This window comes from Gymnoscopelus microlampas (assembly GCF_963454915.1).
Source record: "Gymnoscopelus microlampas genome assembly, chromosome: 4".
In the NCBI taxonomy this organism is placed as follows: domain Eukaryota; kingdom Metazoa; phylum Chordata; class Actinopteri; order Myctophiformes; family Myctophidae; genus Gymnoscopelus; species Gymnoscopelus microlampas.
Genome location: NC_139941.1, coordinates 58,065,839 through 58,081,303, shown reverse-complemented (window position 1 = coordinate 58,081,303; position 15,465 = coordinate 58,065,839). Strand labels below are relative to the sequence as shown.

The 15,465-nt window shown below is 39.5% G+C and overlaps 1 protein-coding gene across 2 annotated transcripts in view; it reads right to left on the bottom strand.

The window, feature by feature from the left end:
• Positions 1 to 906: 906 nt before the first annotated feature.
• LOC311043861 (H-2 class II histocompatibility antigen, E-S beta chain-like) overlaps positions 907 to 15,465 on the bottom strand; it is a 15,918-nt gene continuing 1,359 nt past the window's right edge. Inside the window, exons 2-9 of one of the 2 annotated variants that reach the window (XM_084055247.1) lie at positions 12,840 to 12,923; positions 10,345 to 10,596; positions 8,796 to 9,068; positions 8,073 to 8,286; positions 7,801 to 7,868; positions 4,235 to 4,348; positions 3,412 to 3,468; positions 907 to 1,627 (exon numbers count right to left, since the gene is read on the bottom strand). In XM_084055247.1, the coding sequence (XP_083911373.1) occupies positions 3,431 to 3,468; positions 4,235 to 4,348; positions 7,801 to 7,868; positions 8,073 to 8,286; positions 8,796 to 9,068; positions 10,345 to 10,596; positions 12,840 to 12,906 (1,026 nt within the window). In that variant the 5' untranslated portion in view covers positions 12,907 to 12,923 and the 3' untranslated portion in view covers positions 907 to 1,627; positions 3,412 to 3,430. Of the gene's footprint in view, positions 1,628 to 3,411; positions 3,469 to 4,234; positions 4,349 to 7,800; positions 7,869 to 8,072; positions 8,287 to 8,795; positions 9,069 to 10,344; positions 10,597 to 12,839; positions 13,315 to 15,465 lie in introns of those variants that run through there. The other variant, XM_084055248.1, reaches the window with a different exon arrangement.

The following is a 15,465-nucleotide window of genomic DNA, read 5'->3' as shown; positions in this document are numbered from 1 at the left end:
TCACAGCAAATCTGGGGTTTTCTGTAAATTGGTCTCAAAACAGGCCAAACTGATTTGCACCCTGACGTGATGTCACGTCAGGGTACAATCCCTCCCGTTTTTCAGTTCCAACCAAAAAAAAAAAAAAAAAAAAGCTTTTTCCACACAGAACCAGGATAACATGCATACAAACTGGCTCAATAGCGCCCCGTGCCAAACAGGACAATGTGGTATTGCAGGTGAAAGTGCTTTATAAGCCAGAGAGAAGGTAGTCAGAATGAGTATATCTGAGGCTTGATTTAGGCTCAAACCTTTTGAAAAACGTTTGAGGGACATAAACAATATGATATTAAATATTATTATTATTATTTTTAAATTCATGGTGTAGATCCTTTAAGGTATTAAAGAGATTTTATAAGTCCTTAAATTGTCCCTTTACTGTCACCACCTGGGACCCCCTCAATGTGGTCGCCAAGCCGGCAGGGGGCGCCAGGAGGCAACTGGAAAGGAGAGGATTCTGTCTATCTTTCCATCGTCTGTCTGTCTGTCTGTCTATTACGGTATATCTAGAGCTTTTTCACTATTTGGAAAGGTTTCCCTATTTCCATGGGAACCCCTGTATGTTTTATGTCATTTAAGTATGTTTTAATTGTATTAAATATCTTTTCAGCATAAAGGCCTGTAAAGGCAGCCCAACAACAAATAATTGTATTAAATATCTTTTCAGCATAAAGGCCCTGTAAAGGCAGAAGAACAACAAATAATTGTATTAAATGTCTTTTCAGCATAAAGGCCTGTAAAGGCAGAAGAACAACAAATAATATCCAGTGAGGGATATGGTGTGAAGCTTTTCCAACGCGTGGTGTTGACAGTAACTCAGGTCTTCTCTTTAAGTGCATTTAAAATGTTTATTTTGAAGCAGGATGATAACAGCATAAACAAAGCCGGGTGTTTAACGGTTAACTAAACAACTAACTGGTAAGAAAATAAACCCAAAATAACTCAAAACTAACTGAAAACAAACGGAAACACACACGGTTGAAAAACTGTTTGGTTTCCCTCTGTGATTCCCTAATGCTGTGCACCTGTGACACCCCACATAGGCTGTACCCCCAGATTGGCTGAATCCCCGCCTACTGTATGCCCAGGTCAATCAGTAATGTCACAGCACCTTCACAATATCACAGCAACTTCATACACCTAGTAAACCACAATCACATTGGCTGCAACAGGCCCTTCAACAGGGTTCAAATATCTCAAGACGGACCAACAACCGCAGCAGCCAGAAAACTAAAAATACAAAATACGTAAAATACAAACAAAACAAAGCAAAATAAAACATAACAAAAGAAGAACACAAAAAACACAAAAAACACAAACCAGGTAGGCGGTCATAACAGGAAGCCCTGTCAGTCATTCACGTCTACTACATTTTAATAGTTGTCCACTTGTTTAAAGGACACATTTGTGAAAAAGGATGATGATGTCACCATTGTGCTGCTGTTATGATTATTTAAAAGGTTGATGATGTCATCATTGTGCTGCTGTTATGACTATTTAAAAGCTGAATGAACACACATGTATTTCCTCCTCTCTCCACCAGGGGCAGCGATGACTCTCTGCTTCTCTGACAACACACCCAGGTGTTCTGTGAAAAGACAATAAACCAATAAGAATCAGAATGTATTAACTGTGTGAACATGTTAACACTTTAGAACAACCTTCCCTTATAATAGTACATGAATCATTTCTAAAGTATTAGTTAATGTATTATTCATAACTTGTTAAATGTGTGGTAGTATTTAATGATTTAAAACGATGCTATAAATAGTTAATAAATCATGAACAAGTTATTAGTAAACTGCTTAAAAACCTAACCTCCCAGCCTCCCTGGAACTACAGTAACCATCAAAGTAGAAACAACTCAGTCCATTCAAACAACATTTGACCAATACTTTGTCAATAGTGTATCTTAGTAGGAAGGTGGTGCTCCGGCTCGTCTGGTGTTCAACCGCCCCAAGTTCTCCCACAAAACCATCCTTCTCCGTTCTCTACACTGGCTCCCCGTAGCGGCTCGCATCCAGTTTAAAACCCTGGTGCTAGCCTATAGGGCAGTGAAAGGAACAGCTCCTTCTTACCTCCAGGCTATGGTCGATGCTTACACCTCTGCCCCGACCACTGCGGTCTGCCACCTCGGGGCGACTGATTGCCTCGTCGCTCAAGGGTCCTTCTGGCCGATCTACACGGTCACAACTTTTTTCTGTTCTGGCCCCACAGTGGTGGAATGAACTCCCCACTGATGTCAGGACAGCAGAGTCACTGATGTCAGGACAGCAGAGTCACTGCCCATCTTTCGCCGCAGACTGAAAACCCACCTCAAACACTACCCTTCCTCTTTGCTTTGCCTGCTTGTTGTACGAACTCTTGTTTTATTATTGTATTGTTTTATTGGATCTTGTTTAGTATATAGACTTATTTGTTTTATCTCTTGCTCATTTGATTTTGCTATTTGTCTCATCTGTTTAAGAAAGTAGGTAGCTGATATATTGCACTTTTACCTTAGCGCTAGGTATACTCTTTAGCTTGTTTTAGCAGAAAATGCACTTTGGACTTCTGGTGATTAGCAGTTTTGTTCCCTACCTATGTTGAATGCACTTATTGTAAGTCACTTTGGATAAAAGTGTCTGCTAATTGACTGGAAAGGAATGGAATGGAATGGAAGGGCAGCTCAGTTGGTAAAACACTCTCCTTTGGACCACAAGGTTCTGTCTTTGATCCTGCTAGTGATAGAATGATCAGTGTTTTCAATGAACTGAATCATTGTGTTCAGTTCACTGAAATGTTGTGTTCAATGAACTGAATCATTGTGTTCAGTTCACTGAAATGTTGTGTTCAATGAACTGAATCATTGGGTTCAGTTCACTGAAATGTTGTGTTCAATGAACTGAATCATTGGGTTCAGTTCACTGAAATGTTGTGTTCAATGAACTGAATCATTGGGTTCAGTTCACTGAAATGTTGTGTTCAATGAACTGAATCATTGTGTTCAGTTCACTGAAATGTTGTGTTCAATGAACTGAATCATTGGGTTCAGTTCACTGAAATGTTGTGTTCAGCTAAAATGGATCGCTCATGAAAGCCAAAATGTCTTGTTTCAAATGAGATCCCCACGTACTCAATTCATGGAGACATCAATCCTCATGGTCCAAACTACACAGTTTACCAAGAGGACCCCCCCCCCCCCATCTCACTCATCAGTGTTGTCTGATACAACAAATCATTTGATTATTAAATTTGATTATTAGGTTCATTATAAGAAATGAAGCAGAAGACAAGATAATGTGGATTCACACGACCAGGATGGTTTACCAGGCTAGTTGTTTCACTTCTTACACAAGTTTTTTACACGGTAAAAAGGAAGAGGAAGTGAACCTGGGTGTGTGGGAGGAGTCTAAAGATCGTCATTGGTTGTCGGCACCAGAATACGACCTGATAGAAGAAGAAGAGAGACAGTTAAAACACACACACAAATAAATCTTATGTACTGTATTCAGTGGTGTAAAGTAACTAAGTACATTTACTTAAGTACTGTACTTAAGTAACATTTTGAGGTAATTGTACTTTACTTGAGTATTTCCAATTTCCAATACTTTTACTTTTACTCCACTACATCTCAGAGGCAAATATTGTACTTTTACTCCACTACAATTATTTGAAAACTTTAGTTACTAGTTACGTTTCAGATATAAATGATGATATTATGAAACATACATTAACCACTTTAGCCCTATTTTATACATAGGCTATTTGAAAATAGCCGATCTACAAGCTCACAACGCGTCGCATCGCGACGCGTTGTGAGCTTGTAGATCTGCTATTTTCAAACATTTTTGTACTTTTACTTTTGGTACTTTAAGTACATTCTGATACCAATACTTTTGTACTTTTACTCAAGTACATTTTTAATTCCAAACTTTTACTTGTAACAGAGTACTTCTGCATTGGAGTAGTGATACTTTTACTTAAGTAAAACATTTGAGTACTTTTTCCACCACTGACTGTATTGTGTGTATTTCTCCATAAAACGCACACATGTACACACAACACAATAACACAATAACACAATAACACAAAACAGTCAACATGTTAATTAAACATGCTAATCACCTCATTTCTTCCACTGGTATTATAATACTTAATTAAACATGTTAATTAAACATGTTAATTAAATATGTTAATTAAACATGTTAATCACCTCGTTTCTTCCACTGGAAGTAGATGAATCCAGACAGGAACAAGACCAGACCCAGAACCAGACCTGATGCTCCCATGGCCACCTTGTTCTTCACTGACTCTGGCATGGAGTCATCTGACAATACAAATATTATATTATATCATATTATATGTATTTATAGAATTTATATTATATTGTATTTGAGGGGAAAAAAACTCACAAATGCTACATTTAAATATGCCGTTCGTCATGTAAAAAGACAGGAGAACACTTTAAGAGCCGACTCTCTGGCTAGTAAACTACAAAGTAAAGATCTCTATGATTTTTGGAAAGAGGTTAAAGTCATGAACAACAGTAGAACTTCTTTACCCTCTAACATAGAGGGTGCCTGTGGCCCGGTTGAAATTGCTGAAGTGTGGAGGAAACACTATCACAAATTATTTAACTGTGTAAGAAGTGGCACTGTGGCAGCAGGTCAGGTTGAACCGTCCGAAACAGTTCTGATCAGGCCTGATGATGTGATGGATCATCGGCTTCGAATGCTATCAATGCATTGAATGGGAGATTATCACGTTTTATCAGACCATTGAATGGGCGAAGTAGGCGAGCTACCGTCTACCCCGCGATTTGTCAAACCATTCATTGGGCGTAATCAGGAGCTACTGACCTACCGACGGAGGCGGAGCAGTCCCCACAACAATATTTACGATTCTGTCCATATCGGTACATAACTCGAACGGCGCTGAGTAGGCACAGGCGAGGGTCGCACCGCTCCGGACGGCAACTCAGTCGCCTTAGCTCCTTCGGTGGCCCGTCGCGGGGCTCCAGCTCGCCTGTGACTGCTCGCCTCCGTCATGGTCCGAAACCGAAACAACCAAAACCAAAACCGAAACTGAAGTATTTAAGTCATCTCCGTCGGTAGGTCAGTAGCTCCTGATTACGCCCAATGAATGGTCTGATAAATCGCGGGGTAGACGGTAGCTCGCCTACTTCGCCCATTCAATGGTCTGATAGAACGTGATAATCTCCCATTCTATGCATTGATAGCATCCGAATCAGGTCGATGGATGCCATAAGGTTGTTAGACAACAATAAGGCTTGTGGCATGGATCACATTACCGCAGAACATTTAAAATTTGCTAGCCACAAAGTGTGCTCTATATTGGCTCTGTGTTTCACAGGGTTGTTGGGTCATGGTCTACTACCAGATGCAATTACCTCTGTTCAATTAGTACCTGTCCTTAAAGACAAGGCAGGGAAACTTAACAGCATTGACAACTACAGACCTATCGCTCTGGCAAGCATCCTCTCCAAAGTATTGGAGAGAATACTGCTTGAGCGCCTGGAAATGTACGTCCTGACTGCTGACAACCAGTTTGGATTTAAAAAGAAACATGGAACTGACTTGTGCATATTTGCACTTAAAGAGCTATTTGCCAATTATAGTAACCATAATTCCACTGTATTTCTATGCTTCATTGATGCATCTCGAGCTTTTGATAGGATTAACCACCTCAAACTGTTCCAGAAACTGCTTGATAGAGGCGCACCTAGGCTCATTGTTCGTATACTGGTGTATTGGTGTGCCAATCAGAAAATGCATGTCAAATGGGGTAATGCACTATCCACCCAATTCTCTGTTAGTAATGGGGTACACCAAGGGGGGATTTTGTCTCCTGTTTTATTCAATGTTTATATGAATGATCTATCAGTTGAACTAAATAAGTGCAATACGGGCTGTTTGGTTGGTAACTCTATCATCAATCATCTGATGTATGCTGATGACCTGGTTGTACTTAGCCCGTACAGCGGAGGGTTACAACAGCTACTAGAAATTTGCTCCAAGTATGGCACAGACCATGACATTATATATAATGCGAAAAATAAGTAGTATCATGATTGTGAGATGCAAGGATGACAAGAAATTGGTTTTCCCAGCCTTTTCTTTAAGCAACAGTCCTTTATCAGTGTGTCAGGAAATCAAGTATTTGGGTCATATATTTACTGATAATCTACAAGATGATAGAGATATCTCCAGGCAGTGCCGCATTCTATACGCACAGGCCAACACGCTGCTTCCAAGGTTCAGTATGTGCTCTGATCCTGTTAAATGTGCTCTATTTAAAGCATTTTGTACTCCCATGTATACAGCCTTCTTGTGGTGCTCACATAAGAAGAGTAGTATGCGGAGGCTCAAGGTGGCATATAATGATGCCTTGAGGAGTTTACTTAAGGTCCCCAGATGGCATAGTGCCAGCCACTTATTTGTGTCATGTGGTAGGCTATAGGCTACACACTTGTGAGGCTCTCTTAAGGCACTCCATGTATGGCTTCATGACTCGCTTGGATGAGTCCAGGAACAGTATAATTGAGGATATGGTCAATCCTGGGAAAAGGTGTCTCCGGTACTCATCTAGGCTAAGGATTCACTGGAGAAACAGTCTCTACGTGTGACTTGTATATAATTGTATGTTTTTATTTGTTTTTAATTATTTTTATTTGTTTACTTTTATACTGTATGTCTTATTTGTATGATATATGGACCCCCTGCGTGTCTGAAATAAAGTTTTGAATTGAATTGAATTGAATATATTATATTATATTATATTATATTATATTATATCATATCATATCAGATCAGATCATAATTATATTATATTATTACAGTAGATTAAAACACCTTGTTCTTTACTGACTCTGGCATGGAATCACCAGTGTCATTTTATATTTGAGCTATAAGCATTATTTAAGACTTTGTATCTATAGTAGATCTGCTATTTTCTTTTAAAAACAGCATTTTTAACTCAAATCTTTGCTTCTGGAGGAGGGGGGGCTGGAACAACATATTTTGATGGGGATCAGCTAATGTTAGGGTCCTTGACAAGAAAAAGTTTGAGCACCACTGATATTATAACAACAATAGTTTTTCAGAAACATTAAGACATTTGTTGAAACATTTGACAGTTACAAATGTTCGCTTTAAAAAAGTATACATTCAAAGATGTTCACAATTGTTCTAAAATAGCAGATCTACAAGCTCGTAGCGTGGCACCAAGTGCTGCCAATGTCTGCCAATCTTAGGGCAGACACTCTAACCACGAGACCATTACCATTGATATTAATGCAGCATTTATATAAGACCAGTTCCATCTCTCAGGACTGTTCTCATACTTTACAGTCACTCTCAGCTCCTTCACTCCAGCAGCTTCTGACCATGATGTGTAAATTCTATAAATTCTATAAATTTGTACTTTGTACCTGCAGACATTAGTAAACACAGATGATGGACCTCATCTAGACGTGACACTTACGCTCTAAGTAGGTGAGGCTCTTGTCATGACCTTCTTATTAGAATAGTTACTTTTTTTTAGGATGTTTTAATGTATTTGTATTGATTTTTATTTCTGGTGTCTGTATTATTGTGTCTTGTTTGGATTGCTGTGTTTCCTTTCTGCAAAACAAATGTATCTTCTGGTTCAAAAAGAGAAGAATCCTTGAACCATTAAAACAGAGTGTAGTGTAACACATTACAGTAGATTACATTATATTACAGTAGAGTAGGCCTATAGTAGATTACAGTAACTGACCCCAGTCCATCTTGATAGGCGCGGTCAGGCTGGGATGTTCCACCATGCATGTGATCTTCTCTCCTGATCTGTAACACACACACACACACACACACACACACACACACACACACACACACACACACACACACACACACACACACACACACACACACAATTTGTTCTGTTAGTCTGTTAGGTGTGTACCTGGGTGTGTACTCCAGGTAGGAGTGGTACTGGTAGTACCAGTAGAGGTGTGTATTTCTATGTATAGGTGTCTGTTAGGTGTGTACCTGGGTGTGTACTCCAGGTATGAGTGGTACTGGTAGTACCAGTCTCCATCAGACACATCGGCATAGGAGAGACCAGAGGTCAAAGGTTCTTGACCTCTCCACCAGGTCACCAGGATCACTTTAGGATAGAAGTCGTAGCTGCTGCACCTCAACATGTGAGTGTGTTCACCACGACGAGGGGGAGTCTCTGACTTCAGTCTCACTTTGGGCTCCACTGGATAAATAATATGATTATTATTATTATTATTACACTTATTATTATTATTATTATTATTATTATTATTATTATTATTATTGTTGTTATTATTATTATTATTATTATTATTATATAGCAAAATAGCTCATAGTATACCATACTAGCTCATAGTGCGGCACCGAGTGCCGCGCTATGAGCTTGTAGATCTGCAATGTTTTTAAAAATCGTGAAAATGTGTGCAAATCTTTAAATATATATATTTTTAAAGCGAACATTTGTCAAAAATGTTGCTCCAGGGACCCCCAGAAGCAAAGATTCGAGTTACAAATGTTCACTTTAAAAATATATTTATTATAATTTTCACAATTTTTCAAAAAAAGCAGATCTACAAGCTCATAGCACGGCACTCGGTGCCCGCTATGAGCTTTTATATCTGCTTTGAATAGAATGATAGAATGATTTATTACGATGTCATGTTATAGTTTATGAGGTGATGAGTGTTGAGTGCTGCTCTGAGATCAGCTCACCTCTCTTGTTCAGAACATTGGAGTAGTAGAGCTCAGTGTTGGGTTTGCAGATTCCCTCCCGTTGTGCTCTCCTCTCAGCCAGTTCTGTAGGATCTTTATTCCAGAGCTCTGCGTTCTTCACACCAAGCTCAGTGTATCCAACCCACTGATCTACTCTACTGTCCCACCTGAGGATCTCATCACCATCGAAATTCATTGAGTATATTAACTGTATGTCCTTCAGCTCACTGGAGTTAAACACACAGCGGATAGCCTCATAGTACACATATCCATCTGGAAATAGACAATTAAAAATGTCATTAATGTTCAGTTTTATTATCATCTGTATAGACAGGTTTCCTGTTAGTAAACATGAGAGGATATGACCGCGCAGAGGAGGGGGAAGCCTATAGAGGGCGCCATTACCCGCAGCAGCTCTGGTCAAATGTCCATTCATAAAAGAAATGATCTTCACCGGGTTTAATGAAAGTAGATTAAATTATGCAGTTTGTAATACCTTGTTTACTCAATAAAAATGATTTGTCGGAAGTTGGATCTGTTTGTATATAATAGCAGCATTATGCCTATTATGCCTATAATAGCAGAATTATGGCTATCTAACTCCCGAACATAACAACAGAGTGAACGGCGCAACAATTCGTTTCCCCCGAGCATGCGCAGATTGCGCATTCTGCTCTGTGATGACGTCGCGCGGAAATCCGTCTATAATATCAACACTAGGCTAACTGCCCCCCATGGGGCAAACATGTCACTACATAAAGTCTAAAATAGGTTCAGGATGTGAAATCTGGCATTAAAATGTTTTCAATATCTTAAATACAATGTAATTGAGCTAACAGTTAAGTGTTGTTTCACTATTTATCCAGTTTTCTACAGTGGCTGAGTAAACAAGGACTCTGTCTGTCTGTCTGTCTGTCTGTCTGTCTGTCTGTCTGCCTGCCTGTCTGTCTGTCTGTCTGTCTGTCTGTCTGTCTGTCTGTCAGACTCCATCATGTATTTCCAGGATAACAGAGATAACACTCACAGAAAGGTTGTTATTTTGAGAGAGACATAAAATATCACAATATGAATACATTTTGATATGTTTCATTTTGATGGTAACTGTTTTAACTGGATTTGATATGATTCATGTATTTTAATTGAAAATCCAAATACATAAATTAAAGTGTGTGTGTGTGTGTGTGTGTGTGTGTGTGTGTGTGTGTGTGTGTGTGTGTGTGTGTGTGTGTGTGTGTGTGTGTGTGTGCCGCGCTATGGTCAGCAAGCTTGTAGACCTGCTATTTTTTTTTAAAAGAACGTATGTTGCTATAATATCAGTGGTTCTCAAACTTTTTTCATGTTTTTTTTTCAAAGATAGCAGATATACAAGCTCATAGCGCGGCACTCGGTGCTGCGCTATGAGCTTGTAGATCTGCTATTTTTGAACACCCAAAGAAATCTAAAATGACAGATAAGTGTTCCCCGATTGAATGGGTTAAACATTTTCATTCATGTTAAATATATTCAACCGTTTTAGTTAATAACTATTGTGTTCATAGTATTCATGTACCTTTCACTGGTGGTTTCTTCAAGGCAGTGCGAATGATGTCCAGCTGGCCTTTGCAGAAGTGCTGCTGACCCACAGCTACTGCATAACCTGGCCAGGTGATGTGATCTACAAACGGAGGCTGAGGCTCCACCATCTTCCCTTTGTTGTAGTCTGCATAGAACATCAATTCACCATCCAGTACTGCCATCCACTCTTTATATGAGTCTTTAACTGTGTCTGAACAGCCAAGGAGATCAATGTGCTCATGGAACACTGGAAATAAAACAAAGATCTGACATTAAATACAAACAATAATCATCCTCATCATCATATTTGGTTCTACAGTGGTGGAAAGAGTACTAATGTTTTACTTTAGTTTATTACACGGCTTGGTTGAATGCTCGATTCTGATTGGTCAGTCATCGGTCATTATTTCTGGATAATGACCGATGATAATGACCGGTGAGACCGACGAGGAAACTGTGTAATCAGAGACTCAGAACACCTGCTCATATCAACCTGAGCTGCTTGATTTTATGCTTTATCCAACATTGACAGCCATGTAAACAAACAACCAATGTCATTTACAACTAAACGTTGCTCTCAAGAATGTTTTTGAAAACATTTGAAGTGAGAAATAGACGATGCAATAACCGAAAAGTCATTCTATTGGATCCACTGCACTTCCTTGTTTATCGTGGCACAACAACGGGGGAATACCAAAAAGCTCGCCCCAAAACATAGTCGCCCCGGGGCAAATCCGGCGGTATTACAGGCAAATCGGCAGTAAATAGAATGGGGGGCGAGTGTGTTTTGGGGCGAGTTTTTTTCCATTTCGTCATTTGTTTTTGCGAGGCGAACTTGTCCGCCCAGCCCAATACTTATGGAATACTTTCATTGCCGTAGGCAAGGAAATACTTCGTTTTGTTGTTACTTTTGGGTAAATGTATTTATGTATTTATTAAGTAGCCGTGTAATAAGCGGGATAATGCATGGGGAGGTAGTCATTATTGAAATTTAAAGCCCTTCAGGGCTTTAAATTTCAATAATGACTACCTCCCCATGCATTATCCCTTGCATAAGTATCAATACTGCAATGTAGAAATACTCTGTTACAAGTCCAGAATTTTTAATTTACTTGAGTAAAAGTACAAAAGTAATGGTGTCAAAATGTACTTAAATACCAAAAGTAGAAAGTACTCATTATGCAGAATGTCCCATTTCACAAGTTTTCAAATGTATAAAAAAATCTTTTGAAAATAGCAGATCTACAAGCTCACAATGCGTCACATTGTGAGCTTGTAGATCTGCTATTTTTAGATCTGCTATTTTCTAATGGTCTAAATGTATATAGGGCTGAAGCGTATGTTTTGTTATCAAAATCTGCAAAGTAACTAGTAACTAAAGTTTTCAAATAATTGTAGTGGAGTAAAAGTATAATATTTGCCTCTGAGATGTAGTGGGGTAGCAATTCAAATACTGAAAATTGGAAGCACTCCAGTAAAGTAAAAATACCTCAGTATTGTACTTAAGTAAATGTACTTATGTTAGGGTTAGGTTAATGTTAATTTACATCACTGATAATTTAATATAATGAAGTGTTTGAATCAGCATGTGCGTGTGTGTGTGTGTGTGTTATTAGTGTGTATTGTTCATAAGTCAGGTTGCAGAGTGTAAAATAATTGATCCAAAGCCTGTTGGTTCGGGCCTTGAGGCTGAGTTACCGCTTACCAATGGTATTATAAATAATAACACTGAATAAACTGTATGTTTATTTGACATATCAATATAACAGTATGTTATTCAGTATATAATCAACAGATATAATGTTTATTTATATTAAAAACGATTTCATTTATCAAAAGTTAAAGTATGTATAACAATATATGTTTATTAATATAAACATAAATACAGATGTATTATACTAGAGGGTCGGGGCGCTGCGCGCCCCTCCCCCCTAGCCGCTGCGCGGTGCTTTGTGTTTGTTGGTCTCTATAATATATAAAGCCATAATAGGAGATGTTCCCAATGGAGCTATGCCCAAATATGGAGTGTGTTGTCTGACCTCACTTGGGTCTCGTTGGGCGGTTATATAAAGCCATAATAGGAGATGTTCCCAATGGAGCTATGCCCAAATATGGAGTGTGTTGTCTGACCTCACTTGGGTCTCGTTGGGCGGTGGTCGGCGATGACGCTAAGGAACAACATGGCCGACTGTAATGTTGTGAGTTTGTGTTGGCCGCAATTAATTATGCTGCGAGGGGGCAGATGTGTGCTGAGCAGTATGAAGTGGCCTACAGACTGCGCGTAGTAATTCTGCACGTTGTGGCGTGTCTTGTTAGTGACATTGATATGTTGTTTTTGTGTTTAGTCCCACACAGTGGCAGGTTTTTTTGGGGGGTTTTGGGTTTAGAAATGTATATATATAGATAGATATAACAAGAGTACATCTATGAATGCATATTTTATATAATAAGAGTATCTTATATATAATAACATTAATATAATGTACTTACTTCCTGGGATCGCTTTGACATGAAGTACAGAGGAGAGGATGAGGAGGGTGGCTGTAATCTTCATCATCACTGATCAGAACTGAACTGAATTTAATAGATGAGAATAAACAGATCAGAATAAACAGAAGTTTACTGAAAGAGAATGAAGGAGGACTCATTCTGTAGTTTCGACAAATCAGCCAATCAGATTAAAGATATGATGTTACATCATCTGTTTCCGGGAAGACGATGGTTGGGATTTTTTAAGAAAAACATAGTTAGAATGAAATGAAGAAAGAAAGACAGAAATACAGAAAAACAAAGAAAGACAGAAATATGTTTATAAAGTAAAATGTTGTAATTAATTAAAAGCTTTCAGATGAGACATGATAGGAGGTTAAAGGTTAAAGTTCATCACTTCAGATTGAAGTGATTAAATATTTTAACTATTAATCAAATAAATAATGTAATTAGTTGGAGTATTTGTCTGTGTACATTTACACATGATGTGAAATGTGTCCTCATTTAACTCTGTGTACATTTACACATGATGTGAAATGTGTCCTCATTTAACTCTGTGTACATTTACACATGATGTGAAATGTGTCCTCATTTAACTCTGTGTACAACATGATGACACCAAACAAACTGAATGTCACACATATGGAGCAACTACAGTAGTGTTACACAGTGTCACAAAGTGTGTAAGGATAAGGATAATTCCTTTTAACAGGTCGTCCTTGCGGTCTTGTTTCCAATGAGAACCTGTGAGCAATTAGGGGTTAAGAGTCTTGCTCAGGGACAAATTTAATTTTATCGACACATATGCTGACCTGGCCTGGAATCGAACCTGGGGCAACCAGGGCCTCTGGCTCCCTAGGCGGGTTCACTAACCATTCAGCTATGGCCACCCTGTGTAACACCTCATATGGTCATAATTCAGAGACCATTGCTCTGATCAGTGCAATAGGACTGGATTGGAACGCTGCAGTAAAACTCTATTAAGTATTAATTTACTTATAATACTGTTAAACTAAGGTGTTCCACATTCTCACATTCATCAGAAGCAGTTAGGGGTTCAGTGCCTTGCTCAAGGACACTTCAACATGAAGCCAGGAGGAGTCAGGGATCAAACCGGGAACCTCTGTAAACTGAACTCACAGACGCTCCTCTAATCCAAGCCTCATTACATCTCACTGATGATACCATCACGTCATGTGATCAAAGTATTACTTCAGAGGTGTGTGTGTGTGTGTGTATGTGTGTGTGTGTGTGTGTGTGTGTGTGTGTGTGTGTGTGTGTGTGTGTGCGTGCGTGCGTGCGTGCGTGCGTGCGTGCGTGCGTGCGTGTGTGTGTGTCCTGTCCCGTGTATTGCCCTGGCTAGTAGATAATAACATCCTGTCACCCAAGCAGAAAGCGTACATTAATAGACAGGGCATGAACGAACACGTGTTTTGTCTGAAAACGGGGATCGATGACTTCAAACATGAATCCTGCAAATTCTACTCTGTCTTCCTGGACTTCAGGGACGCTTTTGGGACCCTGACCCACAATGTCATGATTCACGCCCTCGAGGAAATCCAGCTACCTCAGGTGTTTATTGACATTATCAAGGATGTTTACAGCTCTTCCTTCATTCAGGTAATCTGTGGGAAACAACGTACAGACCCTGTCCCCCTCCAGGTGGGCATTAAAACCGTGTGTCCGTGGAGTGCCATCAATTTTGTCCTCGCCATCAACCAGTGGATTAGGTGGCTGTGTGACTGTGCCCCACCTAATGTGATTTCCCCCAACCCCATACAAGGCTACGCAGATGATGTGCAGCTGGCCTCTCGGGAGGTGAGCGTTATTAAGTACATGCTCTCCAGAACTGACACATTCCTGGACTGGTCCGGTCTGGAGATAAAACAATCTAAATGTGCAGTTCTGTACTAGAGAAGGAGTGGCGGGAACCGCTGGTATAAGTCCAAAACAGACAGAAATCCCGAGTTCACCATTAACTCGGTATGTCGCATGTCGCAACAACAGAGGCAGCAACAACACTGGACTGGTTTAAAGTTACAGGGAAAGCTATAGCATGTATTCCCACTGCAGATCATACAGTTTCCCATACAATATTCAAGAACTACGCAGTTAATGAGGATATTCTTACATTTGCAGTTAAAGCTAGATTACAGGTCCTCCCAACCAGACTCAATCTCTCTCTGTGGTACCCCAATACATTTTCTCCTCATTGCCTGCACCATCACAACACCCCAACCATAGAGTCACTGTCACATATTCTGAATGGCTGCCATGTATACAAAGGAATGTATATTTCCAGACATGACAGGATTGTTGACTTACTGGTTAAGGACATGCTTCTATACACCCCACCTTCTTCTGTTGAAGTTTATACTCACACAAGGGTTTCATCTGACATGTTCATACTATGCAATAACGAAACTGAGATCTTTTCAAATGTGACAGCTAATACACCAGATGTTGTTGTAGTTGACGAAGAAAGCAGAGAAGTCACCATCTTAGAAGTAGGCTGTACGTTTGACTATAGTCTGGAGGAGACATTCCTTGCCAAGGTTTTAAAATACCAACCTCTCAGAAATGAGATTGAACAACTTGGGTACAGGTGCAAACTACTTGTGTTTAT